This window comes from Mandrillus leucophaeus, unplaced genomic scaffold (assembly GCF_000951045.1).
Source record: "Mandrillus leucophaeus isolate KB7577 unplaced genomic scaffold, Mleu.le_1.0 Scaffold66, whole genome shotgun sequence".
NCBI lineage: Eukaryota > Metazoa > Chordata > Mammalia > Primates > Cercopithecidae > Mandrillus > Mandrillus leucophaeus.
The window spans coordinates 4654085-4672861 of NW_012107141.1; the positions used below are offsets into that span (position 1 = coordinate 4654085).

An 18777-nucleotide genomic window follows, 5' to 3' on the forward strand; every position below is an offset into this window, starting at 1 on the left:
AAAAAAAAAAAAAAAAAATTTGGGGGGGAACCAAAGTGAAGAGATTCGTAAGAAATCAGCTTGGAAACCAAGTAGTCCCACAGCTATAGAAGAAACGGCCAGATGAGACAATTGCAAAATAGACTTTCCCACACTTCTTGATGTGAGTTGTATGAAAATAAAATTTGAAAGCTCAAAATAGGCAAAAGGTGTGTTTAAGATAAAGGTCCAGTAGCGTAGCAAGAAGGTGGCACACTAAAAATGGTATGGACAAGCAACAATCAAGAAATTCACTAAGCTCCAAGATATTACACGTGGTACCCTGGCAGCTCTACACCCATCAGTGTCGTCTTCGCCCACTCGGAACATGGGAGGTTTCTCTATAAAGTGCTAGTAAATATGTTAAAGAGAAATATTTCCTAAACATCAACTCATAGTAAGCACTGTGCTATGAGCCTGTGCAGTGTAGATATGATTAGTGGTTATGATTAGTTGGGTGTGGTGGTGTATGTCTGTGATACCAGCTACTGGTATTATGAGCCTGGGCTGAGGCCAGAGGATTGCTTGAGGCCAGGAGTTCGAGACTAGCCTGGGCAACATAACAAGACCCAATCTCAAAAAAACAAAAGTTAGAGAAGTCTTCCAATCCTTCACATAGCTTTCATCTCTCATATGTTGTATACAAGATAATCCTTGTCCTGATGTTCATATAAAAGTAGCACATTAAAAAAAAACCCAAAAAACAAAAAACTAAGCTGCTGGGTTCAAGAGTTTTATCACTGCTAACTAACTTCAGTCTTCAAAGCTGTACAGTCACCTTGGTTCACACTGCTTACTGTTGAATAGATTCTTGTCCTACTCATAACAGTAAGCCAGTCTTTCCAGTGGAACTCGGGCAGGTCTGTGAAGTAAGTTGCTACCATAAGAATTATGTACATGCATTGTCTACTATCATTTTTATGCAGATAACACAGTGACAATCAATAACGCAAAAATAATTTCTTACTTTTTTTTTTTTAGATGGAGTTTCATTCTTATTGCCCAGGTTGGAGTGCAATGGTATGATCTCGACTCACTGTAACCTCTGCCTCCTGGGTTCCAGCAATTCGCTTGCCTCAGCCTCCCAAGTAGCTGAGATTATAGACGCCCACCACCACGCCCAGATAATTTTTTGTATTTTTAGTAGAGAAGGGGTTTCACACCATTTTGGCCAGGCTGGTCTTGAACTCCTGACATCAGGTGATCCACCTGCCTTGACCTCCGAAAGTGCTGGGATTACAGGCATGAGCCACTGCACCTGGCCTTTTTTTTTTTTTGAGATGGAGTCTTGCTCCACCGCCCAGGCTGGAGTGCAGTGGCATGATCTCAGCTCACTGCAACCTCCGCCTCCTGGGCCCAAGCAATTCTGCCTCAGCCTCCCAAGTAGCTGGGACTACAAGCATGCGCCACCATGCCCGGCTAAATTTTGTGTTTTTAGCAGAGAAGGGGTTTGAACACATTGGCCAGGCTGGTTTTGAACTCCAACTCTTGACCTCAGGTGATCCACCGCCGTGGTCTCCCAAAGTGCTGGGATTACAGGCATGAGCCACCATGCCCGGCCACATTTGTATATCTGTACAATACTTTATAGGGAACTTTCATATATATTACCTAATCCTCACAATAGATATTACTGTGGTTGGTGTCAGATTAATCATTTTACAGACAATTAACAGAGCCAGATAAGGCTCAATTATATGGATATACAATACTTAAACAATTCTGGACAATCCTGATAAGTATGTTGGCTTTTTTTTTTTTCTGAGACGAAGTCTCGCTCTGTTGCCTAGGCTGGAGTGCAGTGGCATGATCTCGGCTCACTGCAATCTCCACCTCCCAGGTTCAAGCGATTCTCCTACCTCAGCCTCCTGAGCAGCTGGGATTACAGACGCGTGCCACCATGCCCTGGTAATTTTTGTATTTTTAGTAGAGGAGGGGTTTCACTATGTTGGCCAAGCTGGTCTTGAACGCCCGACCTCAGGTGATACGCCCTCCATGGCCTCCCACAGTGCGGGGATTATAGGCGTGAGCCACCGTGTCCAGCAGTATTTTGGCTTTATTTCAGGGGATTGTTTTATTTGTTTGTTTACTTGTTTATATTATTATTACTTTTCTGAAAGACACTGTCTCACTTTGTTGCCCAGGCTGATCTCGAGCTCCTGGATTCAAGTGACCCTCTCACCTTGACTTCCCAAAGTGCTGAGATTACGGGCAGGAGCCACCGCACCCAGACAGGATTGTTTTTATAAGGTTGTTTTTGTTGCTGCAGCTATTGTTTGCAATAAAAATTCTTGTATGCAATTTTGTTTTGCACATGTATAAATCTATATCTGTAAGATAAATTCTTAGGAGTAGAAAAGCTGGGTGAAATAACATAAAATACATTTGTTTATATATATTTTTTTTTGGCTGGGCACAGTGGCTTACGCCTGTAATCCCAGCACTTTGGGAGGCTGAGATGGGCAGATTACCTGAGGTTGGGAGTTAGAGACCAGCTTGACCAACATGGTGAAACCCCATCTCTACTAAAAATACAAAATTAGCTGGGTATGGTGGTGCATGCCTGTAATCCCAGCCACTCAGGAGGCTGAGGCAGGAGAATTGCTTGAACCTAGGAGGCGGAGATTGCGGTGACCCGAGATCGCGTCATTGCACTCCAGCCTGGGCAACAAGAGCAAAACTCTGTCTCAAAAAAAAATAATAATAATAATATTTTTTACATTGGGTGTGGTGGCTCACAGTCACATTCCCAGAGCTTTGACAGGCCGAAATGGGTAGCTTGAGGCCAGGAGCTCAAGACTAGTCTGGTCAACATAGTGAGACTCTGCCTCTACACAAAATAAAATAAGAAAAACATGTTTAATTGTTTTGGAGACAGCATCTTGCTATCTTGCTCAGGCTGGTCTCAAGGTCCAGGCTCAAGTGATCCTCTTGCCTTAGCCTCCCCGGTAGTTGGAATTACAATTACCAGTTGTACTAGTACGTGCCACTGTACTGGCTCTAATAGTATGCTTTAAAGTTTTAATAATGTCTATTAAATGTTGATTTTTAAAAAATTAAGGCTAAGAAAATTCTCACCTGAGGTCTCATAAAAAAATGACAGGACTGAGATTCACCTCTACAGACTCCCATATCTCATTCTACTCCACTGCATAATTTTTCTTTTTCTTTTTTTTTTGAGACAGGGTTTCGCTCTTGTTGCCCAAGCTGGAGTGCACTGGCACGATCTCGGCTCACTGTAACCTCTGCCTCCTGGGTTCAAGCGATTCTCCTGCCTCAGCCTCCAGAGTAGCTGGGATTGCAGGCATGTGCCACCACGCCCAGCTAATTTTGTATTTTTAGTATAGACGGGGTTTCTCCATGTTGGTCAGGCTGGTCTTGAACTCCCAACCTCAGGTGATCTGCCTACCTCAGCCTCCCAAAGTGCTGGGATTACAGGCATGAGCTACCCGCATAGCCACTTTTCTTTTCTTTTTTTGAGATGCAGTTTTTGCTCTGTTGCCCAGGCGGGGGTGCAATGGCGCTATCTCGGCTCACTGCAACCTCTGCATCCTGGGTTCAGGCGATTGTCCCGCCTCAGCCTCCCAAGTAGCTAGCACTAAAGGCGCCTGCCACCATGCTCAGACAATTTTTGTAGTTTTAGTAGAGATGAAGTTTCACCATGTTGGCCAGGCTGCTTTCCAACTCTTGACCTCAGGTGATCCACCACCTCGGCCTCCCAAAGTGCTGGGGCTGTGTGCCCCCGGCCTACATAACTTTTCTATGCCTCCAAACAAAATGAAAATTCACACTTGCAAACTTACCCAGAAGCCAGCTATCTTTGTGCATACCGGCTTCAAACTGACTACTGAGGGAAGACTGCTGCAGCACGGCACAGTCCTGTAGGCTGCCTGGCCAGTTTGTCTCCACGGTCATTAGTGCCCCTCTAATGTCACACACCATCAGGCAGTTTAAAGAATGCAGGCCTTTTCGGTTCACATAGGAGAGGTCTTCAGCATTTGGTGCCTTGATGGCCACATGGATACAGTCAACTACCCCCATCACCCCTGGCATCCCTGCCAACCCATAGAATTCATCCTTCAGAGCCTGTATGGAGGCTTCATCAGCTGGAAAGCGAATGAACTGTGAGGCCCTTTCCACAAGTGCTTCGGTGACATTGGCAACACAACGACTCATAGACGCCTGACTGATTCCAATGGCATCTCCCATCCGAGTCTGGAAGGAACCTGAGGTATAAAAACCCAATGCTGCAAGGATCTGTGTCTCTGGGCTAATAGCCCTGGATCGCTGAGTAGGCCTGGAAAGATTCGCCCCCAAGAGCTCCACCAAGTAATAAATGAACTGTCGCGGAAACCCATACATGGACATCAAGTATTCATCAGACACATCATCCAGCTTAAAACGGTCCAATGTCCGGTGACCACGGCCATACAGCAAGAGGTCACAGTCAAGCACTGTTATTGGTATAGCCATGGTAAATGTGAAAGTTGTCTCTCTCCTCTGCTTTTTCTGAACTGTTTCCAATGAAGATGTTGGTGCAGGAAGGTATTTTTAAGAAAGTATCAGAATCCAACAGCTAACCACAGTTAAATGGCTCTGCCATTTATAATCTTCTCTCTGTAAATGTTAAAAGAAAAAACATTAGAAACCTACCAAAGACTTTAAAGTGACTCAAAGGCTGGAGCAGCTCCTTTTCTGCAAATTTCCATTTTGTTGAGGCAAAACGTACTGTACTTACAACTCTGGATTTTTCTCCACTAACTCATGGCTGCACGACAGGCTTGCTCTGATTGAAGGATAATGGGAATTTAACCTTTGTGGCTCATTTAATGCCTGGCATTTCAATTGAGAACACCAAAAGAATAATGGAGGTGATGACATAATTATTCACAAGGTAAAAGAGGTCAGCTCCTAACATATAGGCCAAGAAGCAGCTGACATATGTCATAACCACCTTGGGTAAGAATTGGTCACGGGATTCATTATCCAAAAACTTCTGGTTCTACCTGATAAGTACAGGACAGATGCTGGGGTGCTCAAACCAGTCTAACAAGAAAAGAAGGGGCAAAAAAACAAAAAACAAAAAACCACCAACAACAAAGTCCACAACCCAGTCTTATGGACGTACACTGTGTGCTGTAACAAAAGGCTTTTCCCTCACTCCAAGAACTCCAAATCGTGAAGCTGAGGGCCAGGAAGTAGGGAAGACCAGACACATTGGAAGTCCGGAGCGAAAAAGAGGCTGCCCGAACCAGGTTTGGGAGACGACTCCGCCACTTTTAAAGGGCACCCTAAAAACGGATGTCAAAGTCTGATTGCGCCGGCTACTCAGTTAGCCCAGGCCCGTCACCCACCTCTCCGCGGCTGCCAGGTTAACAGCCACACTCCCCACCCACCTAGCCGGGTTGGACCCTCCTCCGGAACCGGCTACTGCACACAGGCCGCCACGGCGCGCAACAGCGGCACCGCCCCTTCCGCGTCAGGGCCCGCCCCACGCCGCGTCCTCACTGCCGCTGCCACCGCGACCTGCGGTTCGTCTTCGCATATTCCACACATCACCCAAACGGTCTCTGTCTCTCTCAAACACCTCCTTTCCGTCTTTATTTTATCTTGAGTCGCTTAGAAAAATTAGAGAACAAAGCTTACGTGGAAAGAAAATCAACTTTCTTGGAGATTTTGAGGACTAAAAGAATAAATAGGGCATCATTCTGTAGCGAAAGTGCGATTAAGGTTAGGCATCTGGCTTTCCCCCATAGCCCTCTTCCACCCCCCCGCCCCCGGCCATTACCGAAGCGGATGAAAACAAACACTAACGATGGCGGCGCCGGAGAGCGACCGGCTGCTGGGCTTAAGGCAGGAGTGACCGCTTAACCAGTGAGGGAAGCACTGAAGAGCGCCAGTCGACGTGGGTGCGACAACTCGCGGAGTCCTAAGAGCAAAACGTCTGGGGCCTGCGAGCCAGGACCCTTCCGAAGCCTTAGGTGTCTATCGGCGACGTGTACGGTCACTGCAGCTCCGGAGCGCGGAACCCTCAGCCAGGAGACGCGGCTGGCCGGTCCCAGGTCCCGGCCTCCGTAATGAGAGCCCGGAGCCACACTTTGTGCCGCAGCTTCGCAGGTACTAACTTCTGGGGGGGGATACCCCGAGATCTCTCAGCGCCCCCGAGTGGGAGGCTGTGGATCTGCGTCCCCTTGGCTGCTGCTTCGTGGAAGTCGAAGGAGATTAGCCACGGTTCAATCCCCTGGGCCCTTGAGTGTTCTATGGGAAGTTGGGTTGGTCTAGGCCCCGTTGGCCCCTGCTTGTTTGACAGAGAATCCCCTCCACCCCTAGAGGTTTCCTCTCTACTTTTTCTACTCTTTGGGTTAGGTCGTCAGGCGTTTTGGAGGTAATTTGGGGGGCCATAACTCCGGGGTTGGGTGCCAGTATGAGTGAGGTAGGGTTTCATTCAATCAAGATTTGTTGAGTGCCAAATATGTACTCCGCGTGTAGGTGAGGGTGACTGTTGACTAGTGAAAAAAGGGACCCAAGGTTCACGACTGTCTTCTTACTGTCAGTGGAACGACCTGTGGAAACCTGCGATCCATTCTCATTAAATAAATCTCTGGGTAAGTAGCTAAGCACCTTCTTGAGCTCATCACTAATTCATTTTCGTTTTCACTTTTCCAGTGAGTTCCCAGTTAGCCTGATCAATTCAGCGTAGCATTTCACTTTTAGTATTTCTTTGTTCTCTCGCCACCCCGCAGCCCAAAAGAAAAAAGAGATTTTAAAAAATTACCTATTTTCTCATTACACACGTAGTTTAAAACTCATCTCGTAAGGTGATAGAATTTACTGGACACCTTTAGTGGGAAATGTATTATAATAAGAAACAACAGACTCTTCCTTTACACTAAATTAGCTTCCAGATTTTGTATGTTATTTTATGACTGTTATTCCTTTTCATGTGTGCATGTAGTGGCTCCAGCTCAGTTATAAGGTTTGTTGTTGTTTTCAACTCTGCATTTATCAGCTCAGGTGAAGTCTTAATTTTTCAGATTTTAAAATTTTTATCATTAGAGATAAAGTATTGCTCTGTCACCCAAGCTGGAGTACAGTAGCGTCTTCATAGGTAACTTTAACCTCAAACTCCTAGGCTCAGGGAATCATCCCACCTCAGCCTTCCAAAGTGTCGGGATTACATGCATAAACCACAGAGTCCAGCCCAGGAGCTTAATCTCAAAGGAAGTTTACCTGAACTTTAGGTGTGGAATATCCGAAAGTAACTTCCAGCATGGGATGTGGAGCTAAGTAAGATGAATTTACATAAACCATCTTTTTTCCTGCATGTGTTTAGCAGAGGAGAGTGCATAGAGTTGCTGGTCATTGCTTCCTATCAAATTGTGGAAACCAATAAAAACTGAAAGTATTCTATGAGAGAATAGAGGTACTGTAGCTAGGAAGAATGCAAAGGAGGCTGCCCAGAGGGAATCAAACCTTTGTAAAGTTTAGGTTTTACATCTTTAAAAGGATCTTAAGTCTCTAAAAGGATTTAAAGGTTATTTTAAATAATTAGCTGCTTTTTTTTTAATGTCCTTGGAAGGTAGATTTCTTGCTTTTTTTTTTTTGAGGTGGAGTTTCACTCTTGTTGCCCAGGCTAGAGTGCAATGTGCGATCTTGGCTCACTGCAACCTCTGCCTCCCATGTTCAAGCGATTCTCCTGCCTCAGCCTCCCGAGTAGCTGGGATTACAAGCATTTGCCAGCACACCCAGATAATTTTGTATTTTTAGTAGAGATGGGGTTTTTCCATGTTAGTCAGGCTGTTATTGAACTCCCGACCTCAGGTTATCCGCCTTCCTTGGCCTCCTGAAGTGCTGAGATTACAGATATGAGCCACCACGCCCAGCCAATTTCTTGCTTTTAACTAAAGAGTAAGTGTGGGCCAGTTTATTAAAAATCCTCTGAAGGGGCCAGGCAGGGTGGCTCAAGCCTGTAATCCCAGCACTTTGGGAGGCTGAGGCAGGCGAATCACGAGGTCAGAAGTTCAAGACCAGCCTGGCCAACATGGTGAAACCCCGTCTCTACTAAAAATACAAAAAATTAGCTGGATGTGGTGTTGGGCGCCTGTAATCCCAGCTGCTCGGGTGATTGAGGCAGGAGAATCGCTTGAACCCAGGAGGCGGAGGTTGTGGTGAGCCCTAGGTCACGCCACTGCACTCCAACCTGGGAGACAATGCCCCTCTGTCTCAAAAAAAAAAAAAAAAAAAAATCCTCTGAGGACCAGTATAGGTTACATAGGCAATTTGTCTGGTTTTTTTTTGTTTGTTTGTTTTTTGTTTTTGTTTTGTTTGCAATGGAGTTTCACTCTTGTTGCCCACGCTGGAGGACAGTGGCATGATCTCGGCACACTGCAACAACCTCCGCCTCCCAAGTTCAAGCAATTCTCCTGCCTCAGCCCGAGAAACTGCGATTACAGGCACCCACCACCACGACTGGCTAATTTTTTGTATTTTTAGTAGAGATGGGGTTTCGCCATGTCGGCCAGGCTGGTCTCCAACTCCTGACCTCAAGTGATCCACCCACCTCGGCCTCCCAAAGTGCTGGGATTACAGGTGTGAGCGACCGCACCAGGCCTGGCAATCTGTCTTATCCTGGTATTTTTTTGTATGCGCTTGGTCATAACAGAAGGGATGAGAATGTGAATTACCACTGCTTAGAAAAACAACTCAATTGGGCTGGGCACGGTTGTTCACACCTGAAATCCTAGCACTTTGGCAGGCTGAGGCCGGCAGATCACCTGAGGTCAGGAGTTTGAGACCAGCCTGGCCAACATGGAGAAACCCTGTTTCTACTAAAAATACAAAAATACCCAGGCCTGTAATCCTAGCTATTCAGGAGGTTGAGACAGGAGGATTGCTTGAACTGGGGAGGCAGAGGTTTCTGTGAGCCGAGATCACGCCATTGCATTCCAACCTGGGCAACAAGAGCGAAAACTCCGTCTCAAAAGAAAAACAAATCAATTAACATGCATGGTTGACTTAACAGGGTCTCCTCAGTAAAAGTAAAGGTAAATCAAGAATTCATAGAAGTCATAACTTACACAAACCACCTGTGGAGCAGAAAAATAAAATGAAAAAAGTAATAACTTAGTATTGCTGTTTTGGAAAATGCTGCTTTCACTTTTGATTCATACACGTGAAAGAAATAGTAAAGAAGTAATTAATCATTTTACATTTTTTTCTTTCTTTCCTTCCTTCTCTCTTCTCTTCTCTTTTCTTTTCTTTTCTTTCTTTTCTTTCTTTTCTTTCTTGAGTCTTGCTCTGTTGCCCAGGCTGGAGTGTAGTGGCGCGATCTCAGCTCCCTGCAACCTCTGCCTCCCAGGTTTAAGCTATTCTCCTGCCTCAGCCTCCTGAGTAACTAGGGTTACAGGTGCGCACCATCACACCCGGCTAATTTTTGTATTTTTAGTAGAGACGGGGTTTCTCTGTGTTAGTTAGGCTGGTCTCCAACTCCTGACCTAGTGATCCACCCACCTCGGCCTCCCAAAGTGCTGGAATTACAGACATGAGCCACCGCGCCCGGCCATATTTGCTTATTATTTTGAGTTGTTGATACTTTCTTTTTACATGAAGTCTGTAGTTTATAAAATGATGAATTTGTCTACTTAAGAGTTGGGGGGAAGAGTTACGGGTGTGTACTGGCAGTAGGCTGTGGATTTGGAGCTGTGAAAGCTTCTCCCAAGGCTATTCAGTCTTGTTTCTATCTGTTTCTTGGGGTTTCAGTGTTTCTAAACTAAGTTTTAGGTTAATATCTTGAGTTTTCATTTCCTTTTGCATGTAGGTAGTTTGATTATGGATCTTACATTTATGTGCTCTTCTGACTTGTGCTTTTAATGTTTTGAGAGCAATTTGCCCACCTCTCAACGTTGCCATGATAGATGGCAAACCTCTTTGTGGCTTCTCCAGGATATTTTGAGCATCTGTAATCAAGGAAAGGAGCACCTGGCTCTGGGGCTTGATGCAGGGTACAGGGCTTTTACCTGCCTATAAGGTTAAGGTCATTTCTTCCAACCCTATTCTTACTCTCATGTGTTTGTCAAAAGGACCTAACCCTTGTCCCTTGTAGGCCTCGGTTCCCTGGCATCAGATTTCTCTTACATCTATAGCTTTGATTGTACTCTGTATGGAATCTGGGATATCTCCCATTTTTCTAGTTTAGCTGTGTGTCAGAACATTTTTATTGTCATTTTATCTACATCTTTATGTGTTTGTAGTGAGAGGGGGAACTGACAGCATCAGTTCAGTCCACCCTGTTGATGAAAGGCTACTTAAGAGATTTTTTTTTGGAGATGGAGTTTTGCTCTGTTGCCCAGGCTGGAGTGCAGTGAAGCAATCTCAGCGTACTACAACCTCTGCCTCCCAGGTTCAAGCGATTCTCCTGCCTCAGCCTCCCGTGGAGCTGGGATTACAGGTGCCTGCCTCCACACCGGGCTAATTTTTTGTATTTTTAGTAGAGACAGGGTTTTACCATGGTGGTCAGGCTGGTCTTGAACTTCTGTCCTCAGGTAATCCACCTGCTTCAGCCTCCCAAAGTGCTGTGATTACAGACATGAGCCACACTGTACATGGCCCGCTTCAGAGATTTTTTTTTTTTTTTTTTTTTGCCGAAGTCTTGCTCTGTTGCTCAGGCTGGAGTGCGATGATGTGATCTTGGCTCACTGTAACCTCTGCCTCCTGGGTTCAGGAGATTCTCCTGCCTCAGCCTGCTGAGTAGCTGGGACTACAGGCACATTCCACCACACTCAGCTACTTTTTGTATTTTTGGTAGAGATAGGGTTTCACCATGTTGCCCAGGGTGGTCTTGAACTCCTGGACTAAAGCAATCCACCTGTCTCAGCCTCCCAAAGTGCTAGGATTACAGGCATGAGCCTCCGCGCCTGGTCTCACTCATGTTTATCATGGCTTAATGCATTAAAGTCTTTGCCACCTTCATTCTTTTTTTTAATACAGAAACATTTTAATCTGTTAAAAAGCAAAGGCCGGGCGCGGTGGCTCACGCCTGTAATCCCAGCACTTTGGGAGGCCGAGGCAGGCGGATCACAAGGTCAGGAGATCGAGACCATCCTGGCTAACACGGTGAAACCCCCGTCTCTACTAAAAATACAAAAAAAAAAAAAAAAATTAGCCGGGCATGGTAGTGGGTGCCTGTAGTCCCAGCTACTCAGGAGGCTGAGTCAGGAGAATGGCGTGAACCCAGGAGGCGGAGCTTGCAGTGAGCCAAGAACGCGCCACTGCACTCCAGCCTGGGTGACAGAGCGAGGCTCCATCTCAAAAAAAAAAAAAAAACAAAGCAAAACAAACAAACAACAAAAACCCAAAACTACTTTGCTCCTTTTCACAATAGTGCGCATTTATACCATAATTTAGTTACGGCTACAAAACATCAGAAGATTTCTTTTTTAATGTATCTTCTCTATGGAATTAAAAAAAAATTTTGTGTGTACCCTTCTAGTCTTTAATTGGTAAAATATGTCCCAAAAAATAAACTATTGCATTTAAGCCACATCACCAAAAAAACAAAACGCAAAACCAAAAAAAAAAAACAACCGATCATAACGCTTTTACTGATGTGTCTTACAGATTGACATGACCAAAGCCGTATGTTTTCATTTAATTTCCATTTCCCCCTCCCACAACATGCACCAATTGAATATATGCTCTGGGAGCCATAAAATTACCAAACATCTACCTCTTCAAAAGAATGTATTAAAATATATATATATGTATTTTTTTTTTTCTTGAGATGGAGTCTCGCTTTGTCGCCCAGGCTGGAGTGCAGTGGCGCAGTCTCGGCTCACTGCAAGCTCCGCCTCCCAGTTTCACGCCATTCTCCTGCCTCAGCCTCACGAGTAGCTGGGGCTACAGGTGCCCGCCAGCACACCCAGCTAATTTTGTATTTTTAGTAGAGACGGGGTTTCACCGTGTTAGGCAGGATGGTCTCCATCTCCCGACCTCGTGATCCACCCGCTTCGGCCTCCCAAAGTGCTGGAATTACAGGCGTGAGCCACCGCGCCCGGCCAAGAATGCATTAAAATATTTTAAATAATTTTTTTGTTGTTTAAAAGGTGAAAAAAATGTAAACAAGAAACTGATTCACTCCCTTACTTCATGCATTCACAATCTAAACCAAAAACGAATTTTTTTTTTCTTTTTTTGAGACGGAGTCTCGCTCTGTCACCCAGGCTGGAGTGCAGTAGCGAGATCTCGGCTCACTGGAAGCTCCGCCTCCCGGGTTGACGCCATTCTCCTGCCTCAGCCTCCCGTGTAGCTGGGACTACAGGCGCCCGCCATGACGCCCGGCTGATTTTTTGTATTTTTAGGGGAGACAGGGTTTCACCGTGTTAGCCAGGATATTCTCAATCTCCTGACCTCGTGATCCGCCCACCTCGGCCTCCCAAAGTGCTGGAACTACAGGCGTGAGCCACCGCGCCCGGCAAAAACGAAATTTTAAAGCAAGGACAAACTACTGCTGCAAGTTTTTGTAAGTCCATTTTCTCTGTACACGCAAACTGCTCACTACTGAAGGGAAAAAAAATATAATCCATGGTGTCTGCTGATTCAAAAGGGAGAAACAGGTTGTCATTTAGTATCCAAAAACTGATACATGTATGTTCTGCTTTTATAGTGTATGTTTTTCTCTTTTCTGTTTTTCATATCCAAAACTTGTAAATGCTATTTTAGGGGCACAGCAGATTAGATTCCAACACTTGGTGAACAGAATTCACAAGCTGTGACAAAACTGACAAAACTCTGTCATCTTTGGGGTGCAATTTTGTTTATATACACTATATGTGTATATTTATTTTAGATTTGGCTGTAGTGGACTGGCCGTGGTTCAAGTGCCACTTTCATTCTAAGGCAAGGATATGCTGTGATGAAATCTTGGAAGTACAGCTAGAGTCATCATTCTGTCTGTTTGGAAAAGTGTATTTGGGCCAGGCGCAGTGGCTCACACCTGTAATCCCAGCACTTTGGGAGGCCAAGGCGGGCGGGTCACGAGGTCAGGAGACCATCTGGGCTAATACGGTGAAACCCCATCTCTACTAAAAATACAAAAAAAAAAAAAAAAAAATTAGCCAGGCGTGGTGGTGGGCACCTGTGGTCCCAGCTACTCGGGAGGCTGAGGCAGGAGAATGGCGTGAACCTGGGAGGCAGAGCTTGCAGTGAGCCGAGATCGCACTACTGCACTCCAGTCTAGGTGACAGAGCGAGACTCCGTCTCAAAAAAAAGAAAAAAAGAAAAAATGTATTTGAAGTACGTCCATAAAGAAAGAGACCTAATTTTAGAAGACCTTTATGCTGGGTGAAAGTTTTTCTCCACTGTATTATGGACCATATGATGGCAACTAGTTTTGTTTTTTGTTTTGTTTTGTTTTGAGACGGAGTCTGTCTCTGTCACCTAGGCTGGAGTGCAGTGATGTGATCTTGGCTCACTGCAACCTCCGCCTCCTAGGTTCAAGCAGTTCTCCTGCCTCAGCCTCCCAAGTAGCTGGGATTACAGGTGTGCACCACCACACCCAGCTAATTTTTGTATTTTTAGTGGAAGTGGGGTTTCACCGTGTTGGCCAGGCTGGTCTCGAATTCCTGACCTCAGATGATCTGCCCGCCTTGGCATTCCAAAGTGCTGGGATTACAGGCCTGAGCCACCACACCCGGCTGACAACTAGTTTTTTTGTTAATTTGATTTTTTTAAATTCAAGTCTACAGAAAAGTTGGAAGAATATTACAGTGAATTTTTATGTACTCTTCCCTTAGATTTGCACATTGTTCGCTCTTTACCACGTTACTTCATTTCTTTGGCTTATATATTGTGTAACTATTATTTTTTGCATTGTGTTTACACATTCTTATTTTTTTTTCTTGAACCCTTGAGAGATGTTACTTTTATCTCTTATTAATAAGAGTGTGGACTAAAATGTAATTTTATCAAATTCAAAAAATTTTTTTTTTGTTTTTGACATGTAGTCTTGCTCTGTCGCCCAGGCTGGAGTAGAGTGGCGCAGTCTCGGCTCCCTGCAACCTCCACCTCCTGGGTTCAAACAATTCTCCTGCCTCAGCCTCCTGAGTAGCTGGGACTACAGGCATGCGTCACCACACCCGGCTCATTTTTGTATTTTTAGTAGAGAAAGTGTTTCACCATGGTGGCCAGGCTGGTCTGGAACTCTTGATCTCAAGTGGTCCCACGCCTCAGCCTGCCAAAGTGCTGGGATTACAGGCGTGAGCCACTGCAAGCAGCCAAATTCAGGAAATTTAATATTGATGCAATACTGTTACTTAGTATACAGTTGGGTTCGAATGTTTCCAGTTGTTTCAATACTGTCATTAACAGAAACTTTTTAGAAAATCCAGGAACCAGTCCAGAATCAAACTTTAGCTTTGCATTTAGTTGTCATACTTTATTCTCCTTTAATCTAAAATGGTTCTTCAGATTTTTCTTTTTTTGGTCTTTTATAACAGTGACGTTTTTGAAGAGTGATGAGCCGATTATATTATTAAATGTCCTGTCTTTCAATTTGAACTTGTCCAGTCACTTCCTCATGGTTAGTTTCAGGTTATACAGTTTTAGCAAGAAAGCTATGTAAGTAATACATCACATCAGAAGGGATGGGACATCAGTTTCTTCAGTTGTTGTCCAGGCCAAGGTGAAAGTTCTCCTTCACCCTTGAAAAAATCAGCTCGTTAGCTCATTGACTGGGCATGATTGCTCGTGCTGTAATCCTAGCACTTTGGGAGGCTGAGGTGAGAGAATTGCCTGAGTGCAAGAGTTTGAGACCAGCCTGAGCAACACAGTGAGTTGCTATCTGTATAAAAAAATAAAAAATTACCTGGGTGTGGTGGTGTGTACCTGTAGTCCCAGCTGAGGTGGGAGGATTGCTTGAACCTGGGAGGTCGAGATTACAGTGAGCCATGATCGTGTTACCGCATTGCAGCCTGAGCAACAGAGCAAGACCTTGTCTCCAAAAGATAATCAACTCATGCACAAGGCCAGGTTCCTAATCCCAACACTTTAAGAGGCCAAGATGGGAGGATCACTTGAAGCCAGGAGTTCTAGACCAGCCTGGACAACACACAAGATCGTGTTGCTACCAAAAAAAATAAAAATAAAAACCAACTCACAAAAGGCATGTGAATTGGAAAAAAAGGCATACAGATTTTTTTTTCCCTAAGGTACTTTTGCTATAGCTTCCTCTTTCTTTCTTGCTTGCTTTCTTCCTTTCTTTCCTTTCTTTCCTTTTGATACAGGGTTTTGCTTTGTCACCCAGGCTAGAGTGCAGTGACATGATCACAGCTCACTGCAGCCATAACCTTCTGGGTTCAAGTGATCCTCCCACGTCAGCCTCCTGAGTAGCTGGGACTATAGGCGAGCATCACCACACCCAGCCAATTTTTTGTATTTTTGTAGATAAATGTTACCCAGCCTGTTCTTGAATTCCTAAGCTCAAGCTATCCTCCTGCCTCGGGGTCCTAAAGTATTGGGATTATAGGCGTGAGTCACTGAGCTGTCCAAAGCATACAAATTTATCACAGAGTGATTGCCTATCCCCCCAGGTGGTTCGGAAGGTTATATACCATTCTGGCAAAACAAGTTATGGAAACCTGGAGAAGAGGAATTCTGCTGAGGGGATTACTAGGGAGAATGCATGGATCAGGGAACAGAGATTAACTTGTACATTATCTTGTAAAAGAGTCCATTTAGGTGTGGTTACATTCTTGGTGTTACAGCGAACAGAAGAAAAACAGTTGTTCCTTTGGGTGGGTCTGTATTTTAGGCGCATAAAGGAATTTAAGCTACTGTATGCTTTGAAAGAGAAGGTGTGTGGATGGAGTGAGGTATCAGAGATACCTTGAGGTTTCTTTGGTTGAGCATAGCCATATTTGGGGGTATTGATTTCTTTTGTTTTTTGAGACAAGAGTTTTGCTCTTGTTGCCCAGGCTGGAGTGCAGTGGCGCAACCTCAGCTCACTGCGACCTCCACCTCCTGGATTCAAGTGATTCTCCTGCCTCAGCCTCCATGTACCACCATGCCTGGCTTATTTTTTAAGTAGAGACCGGGTTTCACCATGTTGGCCAGGCTGATGTCAAACTTCTGACTTCAGGTGATCCACCCGCCTCGGCCTCCCAAAGTGCTGGTATTACAGGCATGAACTACACGCCCTGCCTGGGTATTGATTTCTGAGCCCCAGTATCAGTATATTATCTTTGACGACTTTGTTAAGATTGTATCCACCAGGTTTCTCTTTGTAATTGATAAGTAGTGACCTGTGTTCCCATAGATTGTGTAAATATCTCATTTATAAATAAAGTTTCACCCAGAAATTTTAGCGTTCCTTGGTGACTTGCTTAGCCCAGTTATTCCTATAATGGTTACAAAATTGTCATTTTCTAAGTCTGCTATTCTTCTTACATTTATTTATTGCATTATACTATAAAGAAGTGTTTTCCCGTCTTCATTTATTGCACAGTTACCTTTGAAGCCAAAGTGTTAGGAGGAAGATGTGAACGTTTGCTATAGAAAAAAAGAACTATGTCAGGAAAGGATTGTATCTGCTCTTCCACTGTTAGCTTAAGAAATAAGACTGGGTGCGGTAATCCTGTAATCCCAGCACTGTCAGAATCCGAGGCGGATGGATCACTTGAGGCCAGGAGTTCGAGACCAGCCTAGCCAACATGGCAAAACCTCATCTCTACTAAAAATAAGAAAATTAGCCCGGGCCAGGCGTGGTGGCTCACACCTGTAATCCCAGCACTGTGGGAGGCCGCAGTGGGAAGATCACCTGAGGTGATCTTTTTTTTTTTTTTTTTTTTTTTTTGAGATGGAGTCTGGCTCTGTCACCCAGGCTAGAGTGCAGTGGCGCGATCTCGGCTCACATGATGAAATTCTGTCTCTACAAAAATTAGCCAGGCATGATGGCGGGTGCCCATAATCCCAGCTACTTGGGAGGCTGAGGCCAGAGAATCACGAACTTGGGAGGCAGAGGTTGCAGTGAGCTGCACTCCATCCAGGGTGACAGAGCAAGACTCTGTCTCAAAAAATAAATAAATCAAGAGAAATGTAAAATTATAAACTTAATTTTAATGCTTTCAAAACCTACATGTTCTGACATGATAAACATGAGTTTAGAAGCTTTTTTTTTTTTGAGAGGGAGTTTTGCTCTTGTTGCCCAGGCTGGAGTGCAATGGCGCGATCTCGGCTCATCATGACCTCCGCCTCCTGACTTCAAGCGATTCTCCTGCCTCAGCCTCCCAAGTAGTTGAGATTACAGGCATGTGCCACCATGCACGGCTAATTTTTTTTTTTTTTTTTTTTTTTTTTTTGATGGGTTTTCTGCATGTTCGTCAGGCCGGTCTCGAACTCCTGACCTCAGGTGATCTGCCTGCCTCAGCCTCCCAAAGCGCTGGCATTACAGGCGTGAGCCACCATTTCCAGCCTGAATTTAAAAGCTTTTTTTTTTTTTTTTTGAGACGGAGTCTGGCTCTGTCGCCCAGGCTGGAGTGCAGTGGCGTGATCTCGGCTCACTGCAAGCTCTGCCTCCCAGGTTCACGCCATTCTCCTGCCTCAGCCTCCCGAGTAGCTGGGACTACAGGCGCCCGCCACTACGTCCGGCTAATTTTTTGTATTTTTAGTAGAGTCGGGGTTTCACCATGTTAGCCAGGATGGTCTCGATCTTCAGACCTCGTGATCCGCCCGCCTCGGCCTCCCAAAGTGCTGGGATTACAGGCGTGAGCCACCATGCCGGCCTTTAAAAACATTTTTAAGGCCAAGTGCAGTGGCTCATGCCTGCAATCCCCAGCAGTTTGGGAGACTGAGATGGGAGGATTGCTTGAGCCCAGGAGTTCACAACCAGCCTGGGCAACAAAGCAAAGCCCCATGTCTACAAAAAAATACAAAAAATTAGCTGAGTGTGGTGGCATGCTAGTAGTCCCAGCTACTCCAGAGGCTGAAGTGGGAGAATCACCTGAGTCCGGCAGGTTGAGGCTGCAGTGAGTAGTGATCGAGCCACTGCACTCCAGCCTGAACAAAGGATTGAGACCTTGTCTCAAAAACAAAAACAAAAGCAAAAAAAGGCAGGAAAAAGAAAGCATTTTGGCCAGGCCTAGTAGCTCATGCCTGTAATCCCAGCATTTGGGAGACCAAGGTGGGCAGATCACCTGAGGTCAGGAGTTCTAGATCAGCTTGGCCAACATGGTGAAACCCCATCTCCATTAAAAATACAAAAATAAGCTGGCATGGTGGCGTGTCCCTCTGGTCTCAGCTACTCAGGAGGCTGAGGCAGGAGAATCACCTGAACCTGGCAGGTGGAGATTGCAGTGAGATCGTGCCACTGCACACCAGCCTTGGCGACAGAGTGAGACTCGGTCTCAAAAAAAAACCCAAAAACAAAACCTTGCATTTTAAATTCCCAAAGTGTTAAGTATTTGTCAGGAAGTTTGTTTGTTTGTTTGTTTTTTGAGACAGAGTCTCGCTCTGTTGCCCAGGCTGGAGTGCAGTGCCACAGTCTCGGCTCACTGCAAGCTCTGCCTCCCGGGTTCACACCATTCTCCTGCCTCAGCCTGCCGAGTAGCTGGGACTACAGGCGCCCACCACCATGTCCGGCTAATGTTTTTTTTTTTTTTTTTTTTTTTTTTTTTTTTTTAAAATTTTATTAACAAAAAAAAAAAAAATCCCCCTTGAAATGGCCTTTGTTGTTTTTGTTTTTTTTTTTTAATTGCAGGCAAAACATTC

The 18777-nt window shown here is 45.1% G+C and overlaps 2 protein-coding genes across 8 annotated transcripts in view; one reads left to right on the forward strand and one right to left on the reverse strand.

The window, feature by feature from the left end:
* HARBI1 (harbinger transposase derived 1) overlaps positions 1–5527 on the reverse strand; it is a 14193-nt gene extending 8666 nt beyond the window's left edge. The window contains exons 1-2 of one of the 2 annotated variants that reach the window (XM_012001390.1): positions 5147–5527; positions 3822–4635 (exon numbers count right to left, since the gene is read on the reverse strand). In XM_012001390.1, the coding sequence (XP_011856780.1) occupies positions 3822–4491 (670 nt within the window). In that variant the 5' untranslated portion in view covers positions 4492–4635; positions 5147–5527. The remainder of the gene's footprint in view (positions 1–3821; positions 4636–5146) is intronic. The other variant, XM_012001389.1, reaches the window with a different exon arrangement.
* The window catches only part of ATG13 (autophagy related 13), a 58066-nt gene continuing 44815 nt past the window's right edge, over positions 5527–18777 (forward strand). For 4 of the 6 annotated variants that reach the window (XM_012001385.1, XM_012001387.1, XM_012001383.1 and 1 more), the window contains exon 1: positions 5527–6135. The gene's annotated coding sequence lies outside the window, so the exon portion shown is untranslated. Of the gene's footprint in view, positions 6136–6507; positions 6624–18777 lie in introns of all 6 variants that reach the window. The other 2 variants (XM_012001384.1, XM_012001388.1) reach the window with 2 other exon arrangements.